Raw genomic sequence first — 26,135 nt, 5'->3', positions numbered from 1 at the left:
GGGGTCCTCAAACTTTTTAAACGGGACCAGTTCACTGTCCCTCAGACCGTTGGAGGGCCGGACTATAGTTTAAAAAAAAAACTATGAACAAATTGCTATGCACACTGCACATATCTTATTTTGAAGTAAACAAAACGGGAACAAATACAATATTTGTATTTGCATGTGGCCCGTGGGCCATAGTTTGAGGACCCCTGGCCTGGAGCAAGGGAGAGCTCACGGTGCCCTGCTCTCTGCTCCGCAGATGTTCCGGCACACGGACAGCCTCTTCCCCATCCTCCTGCAGACGCTGTCGGATGAATCCGATGAGGTAAGTCCACACACCCCTCCCCTGTGACGTGGCTTCCTGGCCATCCCTTTGAATGACGGGGGGGGGGTCTTGTAGCTGAGAGGTGCTTGTTCTGTTCTCTTAAATCAACACCAGAAAGTGCCTTGTTCTCATACCTGGTAAGATGCACCAGGCAGAGGGAAAACTGTTTGCTGCCCTTGGCTTTGAGAATAAGGACTCCTCCTCTGTGGGCACTGAGGAAACCAGTCTGCACAGGGAACTCGCTGGCCCAGGAAGGCAGTGGAGAGTGACAATGGGGAGCATGACTGTGGGTCAGGCGCCAAGTGCTAGGTCTGGCCTTGCTTCATTGCCTGCACTTGAGCAAATCACATCTCGACCCTGCGTCTCTTTTCTCCCGTGTTCAGTGGGGTAGTAAGAGCACATGGGTGGTGAGGATGAAATACTTCTCAGAACATGCCTCGGTGCCAGGCTGTGCACACACTGAGCATTCTGAGTGCTGGTCATGATATGCATTGCAGCTGGGCTCCATTTTGACCTCAAGTTTGAAGCTGGATCCTTCTGCTTTGCTTTGTTGGGGTCACCAAGAGCTGCTGGTGCCAAGGGGAGAGGCTGGCCCAGAGTCCAGGCAGCAGAGTAACCCCGAGTGGGAAGCTGGCGGGGGAAGGGGGAGCTGGGCTCTGGGCCCTTCTGCCGTCTCGGGGCTCCTGCAGCCGCACCCCTTTCCCCACACCATTCTCGCAGCATTCTGTTCCGGGGAGTTAGGGTAGGTGAGTCCTTTTTCGGGGGCAGGATTTGCAGCTGGGCATTGCCACTTGCCAGGGTGGCATCCCGTCTTTCCCCACGCCAGCTCCAGGCTGCAGGTCAGATGCTGGCTTCTGCGCCTTCGCACCCCTGCTTCCTTCCTCCAGGCCCTGGGCAGCTGTGGGCCCAGGCAGCTGTTGTCCTCCAGGAGGCCGTGGGTCCCTGACTGCAGGCTCCCACAGTGCCCACTGGGAACGTGGGAGTGGACAAGGCTGGAGGGCGGGGGAAAGAGAGGGACGTGGCTCACAGCTTCTGTGGAGTAAGCCACCTCGGACTTCCCTGGGCTGGTACCAGGCTTGTGTGGGGCCCTGTACCAGGGCAGCTGTTCTCAGCCTAAACCTGAGCTGAAAGGAGATACAGACAAGCAGGTGTCTGCTGCTAGGTCCTCTCAGGCAGCGGTCGCCAGACAGTGGTCCGTGGACCACTGTGGTCCGTGCGGTGTGAAAGGTTGGCAACCGCTGCTCTAAGGTACTCTGCCTTTCCAGAAAAATCTGAAGCAGATGGTCTGGGAATCTGCCCTTGACCCCTCCGGCCTGCCCACCACATATACACACACATTCAAGCAGCCACACACGTGTGCACACACACCCTCTCTCCCTTTCCCCACCACCCACTGCAGTGCGAGCCCAGGTGGACTTGGCCCCGTTCTGCCTGAATTGAGAGTGACTCACTGCACGGTCACAGCCCTCATTTCAATACAGAAAGGAAGAGAAGAGCTTGGCTGATTGGTTCCTTCCTTAGGATCTCACTGGAAGCAGCTGAGTTTTCAGTCTTTTAAATGGAGTTGTTTAATCCCATCCAGCTCTCTGCTTGCGGTTGGTTTGTGTGCGTGAGCGTTTAGAGGGAGCGGGAGGAGATGCAGTCCATTAAACAGCTCTGTTCAGGTCTCGGCTGTGGAAACTCCATTTGCTGAAGCTCCAAATGTTGTCAGAGCTTTGGGACACATCATGTGGGTCTCGGGTGCGGCTAGGATTGCAGCTGCTCTTGCGGACAGTTGCGGGGGTGGGGTGGGGTGGGGTGGGGTGGGGACGAAAGAGTCCCTAGTCCCTGCTTTCCCTCTAGGGCAGCGGTTCTCAACCTTTGGGTCGCGACCCCTTTGGCGGTCAAACGACCCTTTCACAGGGGTCGCCTAAGACCATCCTGCATATCAGATATTTACATTATGATTCATAACAGTAGCAACATTACAGTTATGAAGTAGCAATGAAAATAATTTCATGGTTGGGTCACAACATGAGGAACTGTATTTAAAGGGCCAGAAGGTTGAGAACCACTAGGGGAGTGGTTGGGACCTCGGTAAACAGTGGTGAGTCCTGATTCTGCCACATCCTGCTGCTTACCAGAATCACATTCCTAAGCGTCCCCTGCCCAGTCTCTTTGGCAACTTTGAGGGCTTACTGGGTACTTGGCAATGGACAGCCAGCCATGAACAAGACAATGTCCCCCTTCTCCTGGGATATCTAGAACAGCCCTGATATCAACTCAGAGCTCCCTGGGGTTCAGGACTCCAAAGACCATTCATTCAGTCAAATCAGACCACAGCCAAACGGGGGGGGGGGGGGGGGGGGGGGCGGAGTTCCTATTAAAGGCTCTTGGAGTCTAATGGACACAACAGTCCCTGCGAGGTCCTTCGTCCAGCCTGGGGCCTCGAGGCACAGCTTTTCCCACGTCTTGGATGATTCCTAATAGCAGCTTACTGTCTGAAGCCATTCCTCTGCAGGGACTGCCACACCCTTCACTCAATATTGAGAGAGGCCTCAGCAGTTCTGTGGGAGCGTCCTTTTTGCAGTTCAGAAAACGAAGGCCTGGGGAGGTTAAGTAGCTTGCCCGCCTGCACACAGCTGGGAAGTGGTGGAGCACACTCAGAACCAAAGCCCATTCCCTTAGTCACATAACTACCATGCCTGTGTGTCACCACATGTGGCCCTGGCTGCCCCCATCAGAACCAGCTGGGGAGATGGGGCGCTCGTGTCTAACTGTATCCCCCTCATTTCTTTCCACTTCCTCTTGTTCTCCAAGTTCTTGAGAGGAGTTCTGTTTGGGGTGTTAAGGGGCGTGTATTCTGAGAAAGGTCTCCCTTTAGCCCCCAGACCCTTTGTCCACTTTTCTTATTGATTTCTAGAAGCTCTTTGTATACTGGAGGCATTAGAATCATCATCTTGTTGCAGATGTTTTTCTCTCCCATATGATTGTGATTAACGCACGTGCTTCTCGCCCTTGGTGAGAGCCGCTGGCCTCAGGAGACAGAGTGTAAGCAGGTGTTAATGATGCAAGAGCTGGGCTCAGGGAGGGGCGGGGCTGCAGAGACCTAGCTCTGCCCTCCACCAGGTTCTGTAGTCCCGCCAGCACCTGGCCCCGCGGGTATGTCTTCTCTGCTACTGGTCCTCCCGTTCTGTCCCGGTGCCAGCTCAGTAGTACACAGCCTCTGACATTCTCAGTTGTCTCTGCTTTCCCGTTGTTCAGGATAAGTGTCTGTTTGCTCAGTACCGCCTGCTCCTTGCAGACTTTGTCTGAAATTCCCTTTCATCAGAAAGAATTTGAAGGTGTCAAATGGATATTCTTAGCACCAGAATAGAAATCCTCCCATTAGCTAAAGATCCAAGTGCGTCCTGATTCAACAGCGTGGAATGCAGGGCACATGCTCAGAGCTTCCTACTGGACGCTGGTGGGGGGTCGGGGCCCCTTCTCCCCCTGCCGGGAAGATGCAGTTGTTGGCTGCCTCCCGAGCCTGAGCTACCTGAGTGAGCTCTGCCCGTGAGCCCCAGAGGACGGGTCCTGCCCATGTTCCTGATGGTGTGGCTGGCCCGGGAGGGGTCTCCGGTTGCTCCTCACCCCCACCCACTCCCTAGCACAGCGATCTCCCACCCCTCATTTAAAATCCTCAAGGTGTAACGGTGGGTGCTTGTCATTATACATTTGTCCACACCCACAGAACGTACACGAGGAGGAGTCCTAATGTAAACTATGGATTTGGGGGGACAATGATGGCATCAGTGTAGGTTAATCAGTTATAACCAATGTGGTGGGGGATGGTGATAATGGGAGAGGCTATGCAGGAGCAGGTGGATGTGGGAAATCTCTGCCTCCCGTTCAGTATTGCTGCACACCTAACACTGCTCTAAAAATAAAGACTATTTCAAACAAACAAACAAAAATGTAGCACTTTTTTTTTTTTATCTCAGTCTTAGAGGAGACCTGGAGGGAGTCTGGTTGCCTCTGACTGAACATAGTGTCTAGGCCAGTGATGGTGAACCTATGACATGCGTGTCAGAGGTGACACGTGAACTCATTTTTTTGGTTGATTTTTCTTTGTTAAATGGCATTTAAATATATAAAATAAATATCAAAAATATAAGTCTTTGTTTTACTATGGTTGCACATATCAAAAAATTTCTATATGTGACACGGCACCAGAGTTAAGTTAGGGTTTTTCAAAATGCTGACACGCCGAGCTCAAAAGGTTCGCCATCACTGGTCTAGGCAGTTGGCCTCCAGACCTGAGCTTGAATCCTAGCTCCTGCCCCTTCTTTCCAGGGACCTTGGGCAGGGATTTGATAGATGGGACTAATGATGTCTACACTTGCCTCATAGGCCATTATTTAAAGGGATGGGGAGCCCTAGCTGCTTTGGCTCAGTGGATAGAGCATCGGCCTGTGGACTGAAGGGTCCTGGGTTCCATTCCTGTCAAGGGCACGCATCTCAGTTACAGGCATGTCCATCCCCAACCAAGGTCAGGGCTCGTGTGGGCGGCAACTAATCGTTGTCTCTCTCTCACATCAGTGTTTCTCTCCTCTCTCTCTCCCCCTTTTCCACTCTCTCTAAAAAAAATCGGTGGAAAAATATCCTCGGGTGGGAATGAACAAAAAATAAGCCAATGAAGGGATAGTGAAATCCTGCCCAGATCCTGGGCCACCGGAACAGCCTGTCTGTCGTTACAAGTTCTTTAGGGAGAAGTCGGGGAATTGGGCTTTTTACTGTGATGAACTCTCCTACCCTGGAGCAGGGCTCATCCCGTTTACGTAAGTTGTCTAGTAACGTTTCAGGGTCTTTTTTGTAGGTCTTACTCAGTATGAAGTTTACTATTGGTATTTCATATTTTTGTTGTGATTTTGAGTGGCATCCCTTTCTGGTAATATTTTCTCTCCAGTGACAGTGCAGCCTGGTGGTGAGAGCAGGGCTGTGGGGTCTAGAGGTCCCAGAGTCCTGTCCCCGGCTCTGCCACTTCGTTGGTTGGCCTTGAGCAGGTGACCTAACCTCTCCAAGCCCAGTTTCCTTATTCCAGTGGTTCTCAACCTTCCTAATGCCGCGGCCCTTTAATACAGCTCCTCATGTTGTGGTGACCCCCAATTTCATTGTTACAAATTGAACATAATTAAAGCATAGTGATTAATCACAAAAACAATATGTAATTATATATGTGTTTTCCGATGGTCTTAGGCGACCCCTGTGAAAGGGTCGTTCGACCCCCAAAGGGGCCGCAACCCACAGGTTGAGAACTGCTGCCTTATTCAAAAACCAAGAGTAATAATGGAACCACCCTCCCGCATGAGATCATGAAGGTAAAATGCTCTGCGCAGGCCCAGCGCATGTAAACAAGTGGTAAACGGTGGCCGCTCTGGTGCTGGTGAAGATTTCTGTGAAGGGCCCAGCGGCAGGGACACTGAGTTCAGGAAGATGGGCTCCGTGTTGCCCAGATCCTGCCTGCCTTGGCTTCGGCAGCAAAAGCCGGGGCAGAAGCTGGTCTCTGTCCTGTGTCCCTGCCGGTCCTCAGGACCACACAGGCCCCGGGCAGATCATCCATCTCCAAATCTTAGAAAAAGCAAAGGCAAAACTGGGCAGCAGAACTGGTGCCCTTCTCCCCTTTTCAGCCTTCTCCCCAGCCCCCCGCACCCTGAGGTGGAGCTGCCTACCAGGCAGGAGCAAGACCCCGTTGTCAGCAGGTTGTGTTTGCAGCATCGCAGGAGGGAAGGCTCCGGGCTGCTGCTCGTCTAGGGGAAGGAGGGGGAATGACGTCATTGGCGGAGCACCCGCATCAGGGCCTCTCGCTGCCACACTCTTCCGCAGAAGCAAAACCTTCCAATTCCATTGAGATCCAGAGGGCACACCTCCCCAGACTTTGCTCAGCACCTCAGAACTGGGGTGTCCTTAACACCTGCAGCAGATGTTTCCAGCCTAGAAGAAGCCCCCTTTCTCTCTCTAGTTTCAGAGTAACCATGAAGAGAATTGCTGATGGGAGTTTATAGCTTATGTGACTGGTATAGAAGCAGAAAAAAGAATGAGAACCACCTGTCTGGAAATTTGGAGGGTAGGATTGTGAGGGCATTATTTGTGGCAGTGCTAGAGTTTCCAGCTCAGGAACCTGCTAACTGCAGGAGAGCAATGCCGGGGTGCAGCCATGACTTAGGAGGCCGGGGTGCAGTATGACTTAGGAGGCCGGGGTGCAGCCATGACTTAAGAGGCCGGGGTGCAGCCATGACTTAGGAGGCCGGGGTGCAGCCATGACTTAGGAGGCCGGGGTGCAGCCATGACTTAGGAGGCCGGGGTGCAGCCATGACTTAGGAGGCCAGGGTGCAGCCATGACCTAGGAGGCCGGGGTGCAGCCATGACCTAGGAGGCCGGGGTGCAGCCATGACCTAGGAGGCCGGGGTGCAGCCATGACTTAAGAGGCCGGGGTGCAGCCATGACTTAGGAGGCCGGGTGCAGCCATGACTTAGGAGGCTGGGTGAGGGGTAGGTCTAAAGAGTGATTTGAGGCACCTAACTAAAGTACCATGTACACCTAAGCAAGAGTGATGTGGCCTGTCCAGGCGGGCCTGGGGCCTTCCCTGTCCTCAGCCCCATGGAACATCTCATTTAGCCCTGGCTGAATCCTGAGAGAAGAGAGGCCATCAGCTCTGCTCTTTGGTGTAAAACTCAGCCCATTAACCCACTCTGCTCAGGCACTCACCTCACCTGCGGGGGCTGCTGGGAATAGGCAGGGCTGGATTTGAGGACAGCTTTGGGGGAGTGGGAAAGGACTTCATCTGTTTTCATGGTCCAGGTCCCGGGAGAAGTGGAGTGGAACTGAAGAGCTCCTCAAACCTTCTCAAAACAGGAAAGCTCCCCAGGGCCCGACAGAGACGCAGGTAGAGACGCGTGTCAGTGGCCAGCAGGGTGGCTGGCGCTGTGCTGTGACAGCACTGCTCACTCTGCCACCCTGACTGGCAGCTGGCACAGCCCCCAGGGCAGACTGGGGCGCTGCTTTTGGCTGGCTGTCTTGGGGGGCAGAGGCCTGTGGTCCCATCATGTCCCTTGACTTCCCTTCTCCTAAGCAGCCCTGTCACTTTCGATCTGCTGTGTTGGTCAGCTGCGCCAGGGACTCATCTCTCGCTAAGGGGATTTAGTGAGTGACAGCAGGGACTCCTGCGTGGGCTCCCACCGGGAGAGGCCCCAAACCTGAGCGCTGCGCTGTGAGGGAGGCTGGGAAGGCTCCGAGTGCCTACATGTTCCTCTCCTGACTCAGGTTCCGGGTGACTGGGCTGCGCTCTCCTGTCCCCGAGGGAGGGCTGCTATTGGAACTTGGCCATCCCTCCGTGTCCGCCCCAGAAATGAGGGCTCCCACTTCATTAGAGGCCCCTGCAGTGGAGGGCAGCTTTGAGAGCCCATGACAGCCCGCCCAGCACCCCCACTGCTGGCTGCATTCGGAAACCATGGTGGGTACCGTGTGTGGGACCCCACGTGTCCGTGGGAGGAGACTGAGACAGCAGAGGGCGAAAACACAAGTTTATGAGGTGGCTGTGCTGTTCGGGGGCATTGCATCCAGTGTCTTAACGAGCCTGCGGCAGTCCTGGAGTGGGTTTAATTTTCCCCAGTGTGACATAAAGGAAATGCAGGCGTGAGGAGGGAGCTTGCCAAGGTCACACCGCCAGGAGCCAGAATTGGCAGTCGTGTCTGTCTGATTCCAGAACATCTGAAACCCCACGCAGGGTGTGCCCTCACTGCAGAGCCGTGGCCCAGCGGGTGGGGGCACTGCTTTATCCAGGCCGCCCCTCCCACTGTGCGGGTCTCATTTTGTCCTTGACAGAGCGACAGTCTGGTCGCACCTTCTCTGAGCAGTTGACTGTGACCTGCCCGGAGGCTGCCCTGGGCTATGCGCTGACCCAGGGCCCCCAGCTCCCACCAGTCCCATCCAGGAGTGGGCCAGTGGCCGGGACGCGGAGGGGCGGTGTGGGAAGCGCCCGTGGGGAGCAGGAGGGCGGGCCTCTGGTCCACGCTGCCCCGCTCTGTGGACCAGCAAGTCCATGGCGTCTCCTCACCTCAGTTTTCTTCCCTAAAATTCAGTTGGACTGGATTGTGTCAGTCCCATCCAGCTCCAACTCTGTGTGGTCCTGACCCCGCTCCCCGGAATACTAATGCGGCCTGCTCAAAAGTGGACAGTCTTCCGGAAGAATGGGGCTTGTTTTCCTTCTCATATCCTTGCCTCGGTTTTTATTCCACTCCCATTTTCATTCCATCCACTCTCCAGAACAAACCAAAACAACCCCTCAATTCCGAAGATTTCTTTCCCGTCAGATGGCATGACTGGGTCGGATGCCAACCCAGAGAGCCGAGGGTAGATGTCAGGGCCCAGAACTCGGTTCCTCTTGCCAGTGCGCCCCACCCCCACCCCCGCCCGCCAAGGTGGGGAACGAGTTGGGCCCAACAGGGCCATCCCAAACCCCAAACAAGAGAGGCATGGACCCGTTGCTGCTGCACCCCCCCGGGGTCCTGCCAGAGACATGGAGCTCTAGTCACTCAGTTCTCCCTGTGGCTGACCTGTGGGACTGGGGTCCCACTCTGTCCCTGTGGCAAGGAAGAGAATGGGACCCCAGTCACAGGCCCCAGAGACACCAGGCCCCCACAGCCAGCAGAGAGGCACTGGCAGTCACCGCTAGGGGTCCTAGGAGGACTTGGTCTTCTGGAAAGAGCCCTTGGCAGGGAGGAGAGACCAGCAGGGTAACTGTCCCAGAATCGGGCCTGCGAGAGGGCCTCTGCTCTCTCTTTCTTCCGCGTGTCTGCACTTTGCGTTTTCGGTGCCCCACCTCAGCCACCCTCAAGGAAAGGGGGCCCCACAATCATTGCAGTTGGCCTGGCAGCAGCCGGGTGTGTTTTAGTGTGTTTTAGTGTTATTCTGTCTGGATTCCTTCCAGTGATGAGCAAGTAAGGACCCAGAGCTAGCACAGCAGTTGGCGGAAGTGGGTTGTGCTGGGGGCGCCTGCTGCCCGGCCCCGGCTCCTGATGAACAGGGGACTGAGGAGGCTGGGAGAGAGGCGTCTTTCCCATCGGCACAAGAGCGAGTCCATGGAGGGGAGCTGGGCAGGCACCCACAGCGGAGCCACCAGCCAGGGCTGCCGGCAGAGTCCCCGGAGCTTTTGAAAATCCAGCTGCTCGGGCCTCAGCCCCGACCTCCCGACTTCCCCCAGGTGGCCTGCTGCTGGGCGCTGGCACTGTCCACAGGCTCCGGGGGTTCCCATGCACATCTCGGCGGGGAACCGCCAGGAGGGACCAGCGTTAGGATCCTACTGGGGGGCTGTGGGCCCTGCCCCGGCTCTCAGCCCCGACGCCCGCCCTCCTCAGGCCTCAGGGCGACCAGGCCAGGACCCTGATTCCACCCTGCGCCTACTCAGTGTTCATGGCATCTCCGGAAACCAACATTTCTCCCAAGATGTAGTCAGTTGTTTTCCCCTCTGGAGATGGCCACAGCTGAGTCAGCTGGATTTCCCTGACGGCGTCCTGCTGGCAGCTCACAGAGCCCAGAGTGGCTGAGATGAGGGCGTCTCCCTACTGCTCACAGGAAGAGCCGCCCCCCAGTGCTCACTTCCTCCACACCAGCCCCTGTGCTGGGCTTCACTGAATGTGCGTGGTCCTGGTTCATCTCTGTTGTGTTCCCCACTTTACCCAAGAGGAGACCGGGGCTCAGAGAAGTGAAGTAACTTGTCAAAAGCTCAGCTCAGATGCTCCATGAAACGGTGTTTGTCACGCACACCCCCACTCTTCCTGCACATGTGTCGGAAGTCCCTTGTGCACTCTCTTAGCCCTCCTCTCACTCTGGGGACAGACGGGCTGTGTCCAGCACCTCGCAGGCACTCACAGACATTTATGAAAAAGTGATCAACTAGGAGGTGGGGAGGGTAGGGAGCTGACCCCACTCGGCCTGCCCCGCTCCCCTGGGCCTCCTGCTGGGATCTGGCCATGCCGAGCAGACAAGAAGCTGGGCCAGAGAAGAGCCTGCCTCCTCGGCCGGCCAGGGCTCCGTGGAGCAAGTGCCCAGGGTTAAGCAGAGACCTGGAGGCAGGCAGGACACCAGGGAGCTATGCTGTTCTCCTGGTTGCCATGGACCGATGCCCTGGAGACAGCTGGCCCCTCGGCTCATCGCCTGGTAACCGAGCCGTGGCAGTGCCTGCGCTGCTCTGGTGCTGCCCTGGGCACAGCGGGCCCTTCCCCATCCCTGCCTGGCTCCTGGAGAGAACCATAACCCTGGGAGCAGTGACTGGCATCAGCAGGAAGGAGACCCTGGGGGTGGGAGGGAAGGGAGTTGGGGGTCAGGAAACCAGCTCCAAGTTGTCTTGCCCCAGGCCTGCCTTTCTCTTCTCTACCCTCCGGGATGGCGGCTGGAATGTTTTAAGCTGCCAGAACCCACACTGTTACCTACTGTTAGTAGAACTTAGCAGTAAGATTTAGGTGCAGGCCTTTTGCATATTTTTGCATATATGGCACAGAACTAGGGAAGGATTTCAGTTGATTAAAAATGAAAAAGGAGAGAGAGAGAGAGAGAGAGAGAGAGAGAGGAATTAGAGGCCCCACAGCTTCCGTGCCTCTGCCCTTACTCCCGGCTCCGCTTCCAAGATTCAGGAGCGGCCCAGCCTGACCCAGATCTCAGGCTCTGCGCCCACTGCTCTGGGAAGAAGCATCAGTTTAGCCTGAACTCACCTCTCCTGCCAGCACCTAGTCTAGTGTGTCCCTTGGAAGCACTGTCGCAGCTTCCTCCTGGCCGGGACTGGAGAGGGCCCGGCTTGGGGATTTCCTTCGCTCCTCACGGGGCTGGAAGGCTGAGCCAGGAGACATCTGGAGCATATCAGCTGGCCAGTGGCATGGCCAAACTTTTGACAGAAGTTTCTTAGCGATAAGTGAGTAGCGTGAAGTGGGCGGCCTCTCCGACCATCCCCTTGGCAGAACATCTTCCATCCCCTGCCTGGCACTGCAGGTCAGCAGGTATTTACCCAGCATCTGCCGATGCCGCGGTCTGGGGCTTCATGGTCAGAGACCTCGTGGGAGGCGAGGATGGGCCTCCCAGCCGAGGGGCCTGGCCGTGCACACTCTGGGCCTCTGGCCGTTCCTACATCGTGAAGGAGCAGGCAGCACCTAGGGGACGGAGAAGGGACCCCCCACCACGAGGGGTTTTCCAGGGCTGGTCTGTGGACGAGGTGCTGGGACAGGGAGTGCCTGGGCGGACCATTAAGAGAAGGAAAGGAAACAGCCACCGTCCCAGAGACTGTCCCTGGCGTGCTGGACGCAGCAGGTGACAGCCTGCAGGGGCCCCATCCGGATGACCCCTCTCTCACTGAAAGGTGCCCTTTGCTGGCGTCAGGTCACCTCCTACGAGGAAGGGCTTTCCCGGGAATGCCCTGGCTCCCTCGTTTTTGCTCCCCAAGCCCTAGCGGGTATGAACCCCTCACCACCTCCCCCGCGGCCTTCCCCTCAGAGTTGCTTTGTCAGATGTTTTGCACACCCAGTTGCCACTGACCCTTTCGCTCCACTCCAGGATGAGGGACCAGCTGATGTGCCTTCCCCAGCCCCCGGCCCCGGCCTGTTGCCATGGTAATGGCAGGCACTCCTGTTCCTGCAGAATATTGCTTTCTTGTAACCTTCCTCCCTCCCTCTTCCCCCTCCCCCACCCCACTTCTTTCTCTCACACAAAAAGAAAGCACAAGTGTTTTATATTCATTTTGCAAAAAGCTGTGTAGCGCATACTAATTGGCGTGGCTTCCTCCTGCTTGAGCCTTTCCCGTTCTCGGAGCCAGGATTACAGGCCAGGCAGGCATGGGCCCAGCCACTGCTCTGCTCGGGAAGGAGGGCCAGCTTGGTTTCTGGAGGCCGAGCAGCCGTCTATAGCCCAGGGCCTTTCTCCCAGGCCGTAAGCAGGTGCCTTGGAAGCATGACTGCTGAGGGTCACCCTGTCCTTGTCCTAGAGCTTCCTGTGGGGTCCGCAGGGGGTAGAGCACCAAATCCCTGGCTGGACACAGACTCAAAGCCACATCCAGCTGGAGGGTTGTCCCTCCGTTGCCCAGTCCCAGGGCCCCTGTTGGCATCGCCTCCCAAGGCCTTCCCTCCCTAGGGGCCTCCTGGCTGCTGAGGCAGAGCCTTGGCCTTGGCCTCAGAAGTGTGGGTCTGAAGCATCAAGTTCAGCACCTGGGCTGAGTGGGGTTTGCCAGTCAGCTGGGGGAGGGCCAGTGATCCTGGCTGTCAGAGAGCCACCCTGCAGCCCCAGAGGGGCACCCCAGCTCCACTCCTCAAGGCATTCCTTGCCCTCCGTTTGACAGCTCCTTCCCCTCCTTGCCTGTAGGAGGCTGGGGGACTGAAAGGGCAGTGTGTGTGTGTGTGTGTGTGTGTGTGTGTGTGTGTGTGTGTGTGTGTCACATGTGGTGTGGCCCCAAGCTGGGCTGTCTGGGGACCAGAGATAAATTTTTTGATGTGTAAGCACAAGGGAGTGGCTGGGATTGCTGCAGGAACCTGTAGAGAACATTTCCGGCTTTAATTGTGCAATTGAAGTGTAATTTGCATTCATTTGCCATTTGGTGTTAAACTTCCTAAAATAAGAGAATTCACAGTGTAAAATATGCAGCGTTGCTGGCTGCACTCCCCAGTGGGGCAGGAGGAGGTGGTACAGAGATACACGATGCAGATCCTCTGGTGGGAAGGGAGGTCTGCAGCCCTCGTGTGCCCCGCTGTCCCAGCCCCGTCCCGACGCCAGGACTCTCTCACTTGCTGCATTTGACGGCTGAGTCTGCTGCCTGGAGGCTGAGTACCCTGTGCACCTGCACCGCTGGCCTGAGCGGCGGGGCCTGTGGCTCCGAGGAGTGAGCGGCATGAGGGGTGCAGTGGGGCTGGCAGGTGCCAGGAAATATCAGGACACAGAGGTTGCCCCTCGACCCTCTCGGCCCTCCTGTGAGTCTGAACCAGGTGTGAGATCATGGGGGTCAGTGAGGGTTCCCCCCTCAATACATGGGCACAGCAAGAGCAGATTGCTCAACAAGTACCACTGGATTGGGAATTAGGGTGTCTATTTGGGATTTTGACTTGGGGTGTTTTTTGAGATAGAATCCACATACCATAAAATCACCCTTTTAAAGCATGCAGCCCAGCATTGTACACTGCATGAGTATACTTTGCCAACGAGGTTGTGCAACCATCACCACTATCTAATTCTAGAACATGTTCACCACCCCAAAAAGGAACCCTGTACTCATTAGCAGTCACTCCCTGTGTCTTCCTCCCCCAGCCTCTGGCAACGTCTAATCTCCTTTCTGTCTCTGGATTTGCCTGTTCTGGACGTTTCACATAAATGGAGTCATCTACAGGATGTGACTCGCACATCTGGCTTCTCTCACTCAGCAGAAGTTTTTGAGGTTCATCCGTGTTGGGGGTGTATCAGAACTTCATTCCTTAATATCGCCAGATAGCATTCCCTGCGTGGATATTGGGGTATCAGTCAAGGGACGTTTGGGTGGTTTCCGCTTTCCGGCTGTGATGGGTGCTGCTCCGTGAGCGTTCCTGTGGGAGCTTGTGTGTGGACATGTTTTCAGCCCCGTTGGGAGTAACCCTGTGTTTCACTCTTTGAGGCACAGTTGGCCTGCTCCTTGCCTCACTGATTTTGGACAAGTCACTCCCCCACCCGGACTCCCTGGTCTCCTTTCGCCTCCCTGACGGTGACACAGCGACTTGCTTGGACAGTCGAGCGTCTGAGTGCACATCCTGCGAGGTGGGGCTCGGGCTGCTCTGTCGCTCGGCACCGCACTCACTGCTCTGCTGTCTGTTCCCACATCTCACCCTCTGCGTCCTTCCTGCCACTGTTGGAGCAGAAAGCCCTCTGGGAGCCTCCCTCGATGGCAGCAGAGGCCTGGGCCTTGCTGCTTCTGGGCCTAATCCTACCCTGGCTCTTGGCCTGGGCACCAGGCCGCCCTTGCTCCTGCCATCCGTCTGGACTGCTCAGCAGCCACACTTCTCAGCCAGCGCAGATGCGTTCTCTGCAGGCCCAGCAGTCAGACGTCCAAATGTGCAGGAGGGCAGGGGTACAGGCCCTGACTCACCTGCAGCCCCAACACCCAGCACAGCACCCAGCGGAGGGACAGCTGGGATGCCAGGTCCCACCTGGTGAGGCTGGCGTGCGGCAGGGCGGGGAGTGAAGTTACTGTCTCTCAGGGAGGTTTTGTGCCAAACACACCAGGCTGCTGGGAGAACACGGGGGGCCAGAATGGGCCAGCAGGTACGGGGCTCAGCTGCACGGCAGGCTGCAGAGAGGACCCCGGGAAAAGTGACAGCGGGGGCAGGGGAGGATGGGGTGCTGGCACATTAGTTGCTGTGAGACAGGAACTGCTTTCAAACTTGGAGAGGTTAGTGGCTTTTTTTTTCTTTTGAGATAAAATTCTCCCTTTTAAAATACAGGATTCAGTGGTTTCACTTATCTAGTATTTTTTTATTTATTATATTGATAAGGTTGTATAGCCAGCACCACAGTCTAACATGTGAACATTTTCATCATCCCACAGAGAGCCTAGAGCAGCTTGACCTTGACTGTAGTCACCACATTCCCCCGCTGGCCTGGCCGCCCACAGTACCCGGGCCCGCCCAGAGCTCTGTGTTGTTTCCACTGGTCCAGAGATCTCTGGATTGTAGGGCAGCCCCGGGGGACCATGTGACACAGCCCTGACTTGAGCGCACAGTGGGGACTGTTCTCTACACTCACCTCTGTGCCTTCCTTGGAAGAGCTTGGCAGGCAGGGTCAGGTTCAGGGGCCTTGCTCCACTAGCTTCTGTGTACGAGCGCTGCAGAGGCAGCGAGAACTGAACACGTTAGGAAGTCTTCCGTCCTGGAGCCCAGAGTCACACCCCAAATGTGCAGGGTTCTCTGGGATCTGCCAGGGCCTGGTGTCGCCTCTGCAGAAGGATTTGTCCTGTGACCTGATGCTGGGTTGGACCATGGCTGCCACCCCCAGGAGTGTGGCTATGAGGGCACTGCTGGGTCATTGTCGGGCACAGACAGCCCAGGAGCCCTGAGATGTGTATTGCACAGGCTGCCCTGGTGCCTGAGTCCCGCATCCCCTGGCGTCCCCTCTTGTCCCCACGCCAGGGACCAGAGAGGAGTGGTCATGGGAAAGCTGACTTCCAGGCCTCAGATTCCAGCTTCCTTCCTCCAGTCGCCCCTGTCCACTGCCTGTGTTCCCTTCAGTTCAGGCCTTTGTAGAACATTTTGGGCACCGTTACAGCCATAGTCTTGGCCACTCTCGCCAGCCTGTTGCCCTCTGCAGACCCCTCTCCGCCTCTTGGAGGAGGCTCTGTCTCCAGCCACAGCTGCCTGTGGAGGTCCTTGTCCCTCATCCTCTGCTTTTCTCCCCAGGTTATCCTGAAGGATCTGGAGGTGTTGGCAGAAATCGCTTCCTCCCCTGCAGGCCAGACAGAGGACCCAGGCCCCCTCGACGGCCCTGACCTCCAGGCCAGCTACTCCAAACTTCAGGTGTCCACCCCTGGCAGGGCCGGCCTGCTGACCACTCCCAGTAAGTCTTCCCCTGATGCTTCCAGCCTTGGGGACACTAGGAACACTGGTGCTCGGTCTCCGCCTGGACTGGGGCCATCCTTGGGGCTGTCCCTCTCGAGCCTTGGAGTTCTGCCAGGGTGTGAGGGTCAGTGACGGCCATTGTCCAGGAGGCAGGTGGACCTGGCCATGCTGCCACCTCCTGGCTCACATTCCAGCCCCTGTAAGAGACGCTTAGTCCCTTTTCCTCACCTTCCTGCACCTTTCGCCCGTTGAGCCATTGGCTTAATGTAAAACCATCTAAGTCAGCCGATCGCCTCTCCCTGGGGCGGCGTCTCCCTGGTCAGGAATCAAGGGGCTTTGGAGTCGGGGCTCACAGGTGGGAGACTAGGCAGCCATTTCCCTCCTCACTGAGAGGCTAAAAATAGCTCTCAACATGGCAGGCAGCCCAGGCAAGAGACAGTATAATTCAAACAGCCTGTTTCCGGGAGTGCTTGGCCATGAAGGTGGCGTGGGGTTCCTGGTGCTCCCCGCGGAGCTCCTTCCAGATATCAAGTGGCCCTTCTCCCAGGCCAGGCTACTCCCAGCACCTCCCTCCCAGGCAGACACAGTTCCCACCGACGACACCGTCCTGGAACCTGCCCAGGGGTGCGAGTCAGTGGGAAAGCACCCAGCAGGCCTTGGGTGTTTGCCTGGGTGTCTCTGTCCCCTGAGTGGCTCTTGCCACCAGGCACCAGGTCCTAGATCAGTGATGGCGAACCTTTTGAGCTCGGCGTGTCAGCATTTTGAAAAACCCTAACTTAACTCTGGTGCCGTGTCACATACAGAAATTTTTTGATATTTGCAGCCATAGTAAAACAAAGATTTATATTTTTGATATTTATTTTATATATTTAAATGCCATTTAACAAAGAAAAATCAACCAAAAAAATGAGTTCGCGTGTCACCTCTGACGTGTGTCATAGGTTCGCCATCACTGTCCTAGGCAGTCCCTCCTCTGATGCAGAAGCCAAGTGTCAAATACATTTGGGGCCCATCAGCGGCAGCTCCCCTCCTACAGCCCCACCAGGCTGGGCCCGAGGACACCTAGAGCACCTGCAGGCCTGCCTGCGCTGGGCTGCGAGGTCATCACAGAGGCTGTGCATGAAAGGGTCTCCCGGTGACACGCGGCATCAAGCCCCACCCCTGCCCTTGCAGCAGAGTGTCCATAGGACCCCAGGCTCTAGGCCGCCACCACTGCACACGCTCCGCCTGCAGCTGGTCCCAAGTCCCAGCTATTCCTGCTAAAGTAAGGAAGGAGTGAGGGGCTATGGTAGCCCAACTTGCTTCTTGTTTCCCCAGGATGCAGGGGTTTCCTTGCCAGCGAGCGGGTTTCCTCTGAGCAGTCAGAGGCCATAGTCAGGGAGGCACCCACATCCTGACTCGGGGCCCGTGCTGAGGTTCCCACCCTCTATCCCACAGCCTAGGACTTCGCTCTGCATCCTGTGTCCCCAAGTCAGCACTTGAGGGTCAACCTGAAGTCCCCAGGACCGCCGGCAGGAATGCCACAGGTTGAGTGTGGGGGTAGGGCCCTCCATGAGAGGGCGAGGAGCAGCACGCTCCTCCTTGGAGAGGGCGGGCCTGGGGGGCAGGGACAGGGTGGCAGTGATACCTGACCACCAGGAGAAAGCGCCAGAGGGCCCAGGCCAGCCTCAAGCCCCTTGTCGGAGTATCCGCTCTCCCTAGTGGGAGAAGCGAAAAGCTGAGGCAGCACAGCCCCAGGCAGGATGGACACCTTGACCTCCCACGACTGTGCTCCACCTACAGGTGGCTTTTCTCTTCCTGGCACAGAGAAGTGCCGCCGGAGCCCTGCACCCAGGCCTGAACCCCAGGGTCTGCTCACGGAGCTCATCATGACTGAAATGCTTACTTGCTGGTGGAGGGGTGGGCCAGAAAAATGGCTGTGAGTGGCCGAGGTCACTCTGGAGCCACAGGGCCTGACCCAGGAAACCGCAGGAGAGGCCCTGTGAGAGCCAGCCCTTCCAGCCGCTAGGGAACAAGGGCTGGGGGCACTTGGATGGCAAAGCGCTCACCCCAGCTCCTGTCCCCACCAAGATGGGTCGGCCACTGACGAGTCTCAGGCAGTAGTCTCATCAAGGCTGTAGGACCGGCTCACCTCAGCCAGGGACTCACCCGGATGCTTAGACAAACCACGTGTGCCAGACGGGAAGAAATTCCGTCCTGGGAAGAACACCAAGGAAGTGCTGCAGCCAACAGTGCTTCTTGCTTCGAGGGGTCACAGCACCGAGGGCCACACGCTCTCAGCCTGAGACTCTAGGAGGGGGGACCACCCCTGCATGTGCGTCCACAGCTGGCATGAGATTTTCAAATGGGTCTGTGATTTTAAAAGGTCAAGTTCACAGCAGTAATAGAAGAGCATGGGAAGCCAGAGCCGGGCCGCAGCCACCTGAGGGCGGGCGCGCGGCAGGCCCTCGTTGCGGGCGGCTGTTGGGTCGGAAAGCACTCGTCCCTCTGCAGGCTGCTCTCTGTGGTGGTGCTTTTAAGGCACGCGAGCAAGGGGGTCATTCTGCTTCCATCTGGCTGAGCACGGGGACAGTGGCCAAGGCCGGACCCTGTCCTGTTTGGATTCTGCTTTCCTCTGGCTCTCCAGGGCACAGCTCTGAGAACTCGCGGACTGCAGTGCTACGTCCCTTCAGGGTAGATCATCCCACCCCATAAAGGCACTTTCTGGAAAGCCAAGGAGGCAGGGAACCTAGCAAAGATGAAGTCAGTGGTGTTCCTGGGGAATCGAATGTCCCGCCTGTGTGTTGGGTCCAGAAACTCAAATGGTGCAGATGGAGCGCAGTGGTGGGGAAGCGGGGCCCATCCCACGCCTGGGCGGCGCTGTGTTGGCCTAAATGTGCAGCAGCGGTCCCCAGGGCCGCAAGGCAGAGCTGCCCACGTGGGAGTTTCCTCCCGCCCGTCCCAGTGTAAACATCTCCCTCCCGTGCGGAGCTGTGGGGGCTGAGGCCGTGGTGTCGCTTCTCGCACGCCCCCTTCATTCCTGACCTTTGCAGAGGCCCCTGCTGGGAAGAGGGCCTCCTTGGGCGCAGTCGGGGGGGAGCCAGTGGAGGGACACTGTTTCCCTGTCTCCCTAGACTGATTTGGTGACATGAAACAGAACAACCTTGGTCTCCTGTGACTTGGCAACTTCTGTGCCTTCTCTGCCTGTCTCTACTCGGGGGGCCGTCAGCCGAGGCTGTGCAGGCTCTGGGAAGAGGAGATGCTGAGCCCCCTCAAGCCGACCCGGGGCCTGACCCTGAGCCTGCACAGAAGGTGCGGCAGGAGCTGGCGGCTCTGGGACCGTTCTCCTGTTAGAGACATGCCTGGCCGGCTTGGGGCTTGGACATCCCAGCTGCGGAATGGAGCCGCCTGCCAAGCACAGCAGCAGTGTGGCAATCCGGGGCCAGAGGTCAACCCAGAACTGATGTTTACCCCTAAAACCCAGTTTTCCCTGTCCTTCCCCCTGGCCACAGGCCCCTTCTTGGTGGGATAAAACTGCTTACATCAGGGCTCTCTGGTCCAAGGTGGAGTATGACCCCAGCTCTAAGAACATGGACAAAAATGGAATGTTCTGATTCAGTTTTGTTCCTTATAAGCCCAGGCTGGTGTGGCCAAAAGCAGAAAGAAGTTCTAGAAAAAACCTAGAAAGCAATCCCTGGGCGTTTTTCCCAATAACAACTGTGACTGTAATATGTGGAGCTCCCGTGAGGACCAGGCGCTGTCTGAGCGCTCCCCACGTGCCGGCTCCTGTACCCCGAGGTGAGCTAGCTCAGACCTAGCTGAGAGAGACCACCGCTACTGGCGCTGCGGCAGGCAGGGGCGCTGACCCAGGGCCTAGCCTGAGGGCCTGCTCTCTTCACCCCACACTCAGCACAGGAGCCCCCGTGAGCCCCAGCCTTGCCCAGCACTGGACTCTTCCACCGCCCGAGGGAGGAGCCGAGCAGTGGTAGCCAGGCCGGCGGTCTCCTGTGGGTATGGGTCACGATACCCCTCAATCTGACAGTTCTTGGAGGTGGCCCTCTTCGCGGTGACTTCAGGACTCCATTCTGGCCTCAGGTGACCTCTTGCACTTCCTCCTCCATCTCCTGCAGCCACACCAGACGGGGTCCCAGCCCCCACGGGCCTTACAAGCCCTTCTTCCCACACGCTGTGTTCAGGCGCTGGGGTTGGGAAGACCTAGGTTCACAGTCCATCTGTGCCCTACCTGCCCTGCGACCTGGGGCAAGTGTCCTGCCTCAGTGCCACCTCCCCTCCTCCATTACTTGGGCGATGGGTGGTTGGGGGCTCTGTGCGCTCTTGCGTGGAAGACGCTAAGATATGTGTGAGTGCCACCTCTGCTTCGGTCCTATTATGGGAGCTCAGGTGCTCTCCTCTGTGGGGCTTTCAGGAGAGCCGGGGCCAGACCCCTCCCGCCTCTCCCCTCCCACCCGTCGCTCTGTGCATGGGTGCTGGGGGCCACATCTGTTTCCCTCCTGGCCATGACCTCTTAGACCCTGGTTTCTCAAGGTGCAGGCTGTGCAGCCTCGGCGTCGCCTGGAAGGTCATCAGCAATGGGCACACTTGGGCCCACCCTAGACTCAGAATCGCATTTTATCAGGATCACAGGTGCCTTGTGTGCCCCCCACAGTTAGAGAAGCGCCAGCTCAGCCCGCAGGGGTCTGTGGCGCTCACCTGTGAACCCCGCATCAGAGCCGTTATAACGGGGGCACCAGAGCTGGGTCTGAGGCTCACCTAGCACCACTGCCCAGGCCTTTACTGGCCACCAGATGGAGAGCCCGGCCCCCTCCTACCCAGGCCCATTGCTGTTGACGGTCTGAGGGCCCTTCCCCCTTCCCTCTCTCCAGCACCGCCCGTGGCCCCAGATGCTTGCTCCAACAGCCCTGCAGCTTTCCCCTGGTGCAGCCCTCTCCACTGCCATATCGGCTTCTGGTTCCTCTCGGACCCGCTGGGGCCCATTAGCTTATCTCTCGCTCTGAACCAGGCAGCTGGAAACCTCCTGGATTTGGGTGGTTGCCCGGGGCAGAAGGCTCCCTGACCTCAGCCGGGCTCGCTCCCCGGATTCCGCAGGCTTCACAACCCCCGAGACCCTGTTTCACCAGAGCCCTTGGCCTCCCTCTCTCCCAGGGAAGCCAGCCCCTCCCCACTTGACCCCCTTGATTCCAAACCAGCCTCCCAATCCCACAGCCCCCTCCTCCGAGCACTTCCTGTGCCAGGAACCGTTAAGCTCCTTCTCCCTGTGAGGCTCACAGACAGGAACCGCCACCCTGGAGAAGGTGTCACTTCCTGCAACTGCCCTGCCAGTGAGCGACAGACCTGGGTCTCCTCTGGGTCCCCTGGCCCTTCCCCGCATTCTCAGGGCAGGGGATCCATTCCCACTGGAGGGGCCAGGGCGGGAGAGACAGGAGGGTGGGAGTGAAGCAGGACCCTGCTGGGCCTGGGCTGGGCGGCTAATGTTTTCCCATCTGGTTTTGTTGAACTGTAACTCGAGTTGTGTATTGAGGCCAGAGCTATTTTTATCCTGACATGTGAGGCTCCTTCACGTCATAGCCACAAAACTCAATCCAAAACATCCCAGGGAAGGTTGTTTGTGAGCCGTTGTGCAGATTCTCATGTCGCCACATCAGGTTTCACTTAGCAACATCTGCGGGGCTGGCTCCCTGGCCGCCCACCCCACCGGCCTGGTTTTGTGTGCCGAGCGCTCCCGACAGCATCTGTCTGCCCCTGGGCCAGCAGCGGTCACGTGCGCTTCCTGCCAGAGCCCGCCGCTCCAAACCAGAAAGGCCAGGCGAGCGGCATTTGGCTGCAGGCCTGGTCCTGGGCAGGATCAGGGAATGAACCCCCCCAGCCCCCCGAAGGGCACCTCGCTCCTAAGACCCGTGGGCAGGCTGTTCTCTCCCCTCTTCCTGCGTCCCAGCCAGACAGCTGCTCGTCACCTCTGGGCCCGGAAGACGGCGCCGTCCACGTCACCTGAGTAAAGGCCTCTTCGTCCTCAGCGGAGCCTCAGCGCAGGGGAGAGTGTGCGAGGGCAAGAGCCAGAAGTGGGGAAGTGGCCTGGAGGGAGGCGCTGTGAGCTCCCTCAGGGGCTGTAGCGGGCGGCCTGAGTTCAGAGGAGAGAGGCCTGCCATGCCCTGTGGGAGCCTGGAGTGGGTCTGTTTTCTTCCACCCCATCTCCTCCTCCTGTGCCTGCAGCCCTGCCTGCGATGCTCTTAGTTCCACCTCCAGCCAACAGGGCCTGAGGGCCAGGGAGGTGGGGAAAGTGGCCACTGGGCCGGTGGGAGGCTGAGGCTGGGCGATGAGGCCCACACCCCGCCCCATGGTGAGCACTGCCACGGGCCCAGCCTTGACCAGCCCACCCAGAAGGTGTTCCCCACCCCCGCCCTCAGGCCTGCCTGCCCAGACATGTCTGCAGTTGGCATGGGATCTCCTGAGCTTTAGGGGCTCCTGCTCTCTCCTGCAGAGGCTTCTGCCCTCGAGGGCAATGGCCCTGACCAGAGTCCCTCTGGCATGTGGGGGCCTGAAAGGCAACAGGCCCCATCCCGGAGCTGGAGGCCCAAGCAGGCCAGGCCCAGACGGCTCCCCCAAAGCTCCCCCACACTCTGGCCTCCCGCCAGCCAAGGCTCAGGGAAGGAGGGAAGGTGGCGGCCCTGCGCTTTGTAGTCTGAGTGGTGGGAGGCTGAGCCCCACAGGCTCTCCTGGCAACCACTGCACTGTGAGAAGGCGAGTCCCTGCCGGCTTCTTGGTGATAGGGCTCTGCCCCCACCTCCCACCAAGGGCCGCAGCCCCAGGGCCATCCTGCAGCCTGGACTTAGGGAGTTGGCCCTTGGGGAGCTGTGGCTAGGAGGCCTGGGAATGTGGCCAGAGCAGCCCATGCTTTCTCTCCTGCCATCTGTGGTCAGCTTGTCAGCGCAAGGTAGCAGGTCGCCCTCCCTGAATGTGATTAGGGTTTCAGGTGAGCCCCTCTCCTCCTTGCAGCCTCCCTACCTCCCAGTTCTGAAGTCTCCCCACTCAGAGACACTCCGGACTCTCCTCCAGCCCTCAGTCATTCGCCCTGAGACTCAGCGGGAAGAACGTTCAGTATCTGGGTTATGGCATGTTTGCGAATAGCTGCCCCTACTTTTTGGACCATGTGGCAGGCTCCAGGCCCAGGACATTACATGTTTTGTCTCATTTAATAGGGGTTCTTGTTGCCCCCACTCTGCAGATGAGGAAACTGAGGCTTCGACTTGGCCATGGTTGCACAGTCAGTTAGTAGAAGAGTGAACATCTGACCTGAACTCAGGTCTGATGGACTCCCAAGCTGAGCTCCTAAATACCATGCCCAATGCTTCCCACTGCCCCTTGGAGGCCAGAACAGCGGGCCCCTCTGCCCAAGACACCCTGCCCCCGGGGAATGAAGACTGTGGCCCAGTTGGGGAGGATTTCTTCATGGCTTTTGTCTGTGTCGGTCCCTTTGTCCTTTGGAATGCTTGGGAGCCTAAATGGCACTGGGCCTAGAAATGGGGTGGGATGGGCGTGCACATACAGGAGCAAGAAGGGGACAGGGACATCACAAACAAGCACCCAGTGAGCTTGTCACACCCACCTCCAGTGAGCGTGAGGGCGGCCTAGCCTCCGAGCCAGGCCACCGGGCAGCCCAATTCATAGCCTCAGTGTGGGGACAGGAGGAGGGCCCCAGAGGCAGCTGGGCTGCCTCAACAGCTGTACCTACATCCACCTCCTCAGAGATCAACTCCAGCTGGGCCTGGGGTAACACGATCTGTAAGAATGTGACACTTGATTCTGCAAACAGCCCCGCTGGGCCAGGGAGCACAGACTGCTTGCCATCTTAGAGTCACCCAGGATCTCCCGGGCCAGGCCGTTCCGGGCAGGGACCCAGAACAACACACTGCAAACAAGCTCAGCGAGGCCCACGCTTGAACTGGGCTTCTCACTCTGCCCTACCCGGGGCATCGGAGCTGTCTAGGTCCGTGGTCGGAAAACTGCGGCTCACGAGCCACATGCGGCTGTCTGGGCCCTTGAGTGTGGCTCTTCCACAAAATACCGACTTCTGCGCGTGGGCCACGAAGTTTCAGTCGCACTGTACGTGCGTGTGCGCACGTGGTATTTTGTGGAAGAGCCACATCAAGGGGCCAAAGAGCCGCATGTGGCTCGCGAGCCGCAGTTTGCCGACCGCGGATCTAGGTGGTTCTGAGGAGAGAGGACAGTAGTCTGAAGGTGTGACTCCTGAAAGGAATCCTTCCAAAGTAATTCACAGCTGCCGTTTCCAGTTCCCACCACGTGCCCAGAAGCACCGGGCGAAGATGTAAGGGAAGCCTGAGTTCAGCAAAAAGGTAGCTACAGGGAGAAGGTTGCACTGCTGCTGCCTGGCCATGGCACCTAATGAAGTCACCCCTGCAGCCCCTCTGTGGCTCGCGCCCAGTGCTCTGGGTGGCTCCTGTTTGTGCTTTGGGCTGATCCTCCTGGGAGCTGTATCCCCTCGCACAGCCAAGCTCCATTCCCAGTCCCCACATCGTGCCTGTTTCACGCCGGTGTGTGGCCATCCTCTCCCTGGTCTGGGGAGGAAGCCATGATGGCCAGAGAGAGGCCAAAGTGATGGCCCAGGTCCTCCGTCAGCCCTCTGCCTCCTCCCGCCTCCTCCCTGAGTGCCAGACTCCAGTTGAAGCTGAATAAGTTCTGAGCACCTAACATACAGTGTGGTGATTATAGTTAATAATACCGTGTTACACACTTGAAAGTTGCTAAGAGTAGATCTTAAATGTTCTCACCACAAAAAAGAATGGTAATTATGTGAAGTGGTGGGAGTGTTAGCTAATGCTATGGTTGTAAGCATTTTGCAATATATAAGTGTATCAAATTAACAACTACACGGCAAACTTACACAGTGTTATATGTCAGTTTCATCTCGATAAAGCTGAAAAAATTAAAATACAAAAAATTAAAAAAGCATCTACAAAAACTTTTTAAATATGGGACAACTGGATATCCATCCACATGCAAAAAGATACTAACTTGGACTCCTTCATACAATATAAAAAAAAATTTAAATGGGCCAGAGACCTAAATGTAAAAGCTTAAGAAAAAATTTTTACAAGAAACCGTATCATAAATCTCTCTGACCTTGGATTAAATAGCAGTTTCTTAGATACAACACCAAAAGCACAAACAAACAAAAAAAGAAACAGATAAATTGGAATTCATCAAAGTTTCAAAAATTGTGCTTGAAAAGACATCGTCAAGAAAGTGAAGACAACCTACAGAATTGGAGAAAGCATTTGCAAATCATATATCTGATAAGAGACTTGTATCTGATATACAGATAATTCTTACAGTAACAATGGAAAGATAAGTAACCCAGTTTAAAAATAGGCCAGTTGCTCAGTGGTTAGAGCATCAGCCCTCAGATTGGAGGGTCTTGGGTTTGATTCCTGGTCAAGGGCACATACATCAGCTGCAGACTCAATCTCTGGCCCCCGGTTAGGGCATGTGTGGGAGGTAACCAATCAATGTGTCTCTCTCACCTCTCTTTTTCTCTCTCTGTCTCTCCATTTCCCCCTCCCCCCTCCACTCTCAAAAAAAAAAAAAAACAATAAAAAAAAATCTCTGGTGAGGATCAAAAAAAAAAAAGACAAGGATTTGAATAGACATTTCTCCAAAAAGGATATACAAATAGCCAATAAGCACAAGAAAAGATGTTCAATATCATTAATCACTAAAGAAATGCAAATCTGCCGAACCGGTTTGGCTCAGTGGATAGAGCGTCGGCCTGCGGACTCAAGGGTCCCGGGTTCGATTCCGGTCAAGGGCATGTACCTTGGTTGCGGGCACATCCCCAGTGGGGGGTGTGCAGGAGGCAGCTGATCGATCTCTCTCATCGATGTTTCTGACTTTCTATCCCTCTCCCTTCTTCTCTGTAAAAAATCAATAAAATATATTTAAAAAAAAAAAAAGAAATGCAAATCAAACCCAGAATGAAATACCACTTCCCATCCACTAGGAGGGCTATAATCAAAAATAGATAATAACAAGTGTTGGCAAGAAATGTGGAGAAATTGGAACTCTCATACATGGCTGATGGGAATGTAAAATGGTGCAGCCACTGTGGAGAGGTCTAGCAGTTCCTCAAAAGTTTAAACATAGAGGGTGACTATATGATCCAGAAATTCCTCTTGGATATATAACCAAGAAAAATGAAAACATATTCACACAAAACCTTATATATGCATATTGAAAGCAGTATC

At 56.6% G+C, this 26,135-nt stretch overlaps 1 protein-coding gene across 3 annotated transcripts in view; it reads left to right on the top strand.

Annotated features, from left to right (window-relative positions):
* VAC14 (VAC14 component of PIKFYVE complex) overlaps positions 1 to 26,135 on the top strand; it is a 94,399-nt gene that overhangs the window by 30,895 nt on the left and 37,369 nt on the right. For all 3 annotated transcript variants that reach the window (XR_009448884.1, XM_059667495.1, XM_059667494.1), the window contains exons 12-13: positions 245 to 310; positions 15,721 to 15,877. Coding sequence is in view for 2 of the 3 variants with exons in the window: in XM_059667495.1 (XP_059523478.1) it covers positions 245 to 310; positions 15,721 to 15,877 (223 nt within the window). In the remaining variant the exon portion in view is untranslated. The remainder of the gene's footprint in view (positions 1 to 244; positions 311 to 15,720; positions 15,878 to 26,135) is intronic.

Source organism: Myotis daubentonii, chromosome 15 (genome assembly GCF_963259705.1).
Source record: "Myotis daubentonii chromosome 15, mMyoDau2.1, whole genome shotgun sequence".
Classification (NCBI taxonomy): Eukaryota; Metazoa; Chordata; class Mammalia; order Chiroptera; family Vespertilionidae; genus Myotis; species Myotis daubentonii.
Note: the sequence above shows the minus strand (reverse complement) of the source record. Positions and strands in the feature narration are given on the sequence as shown.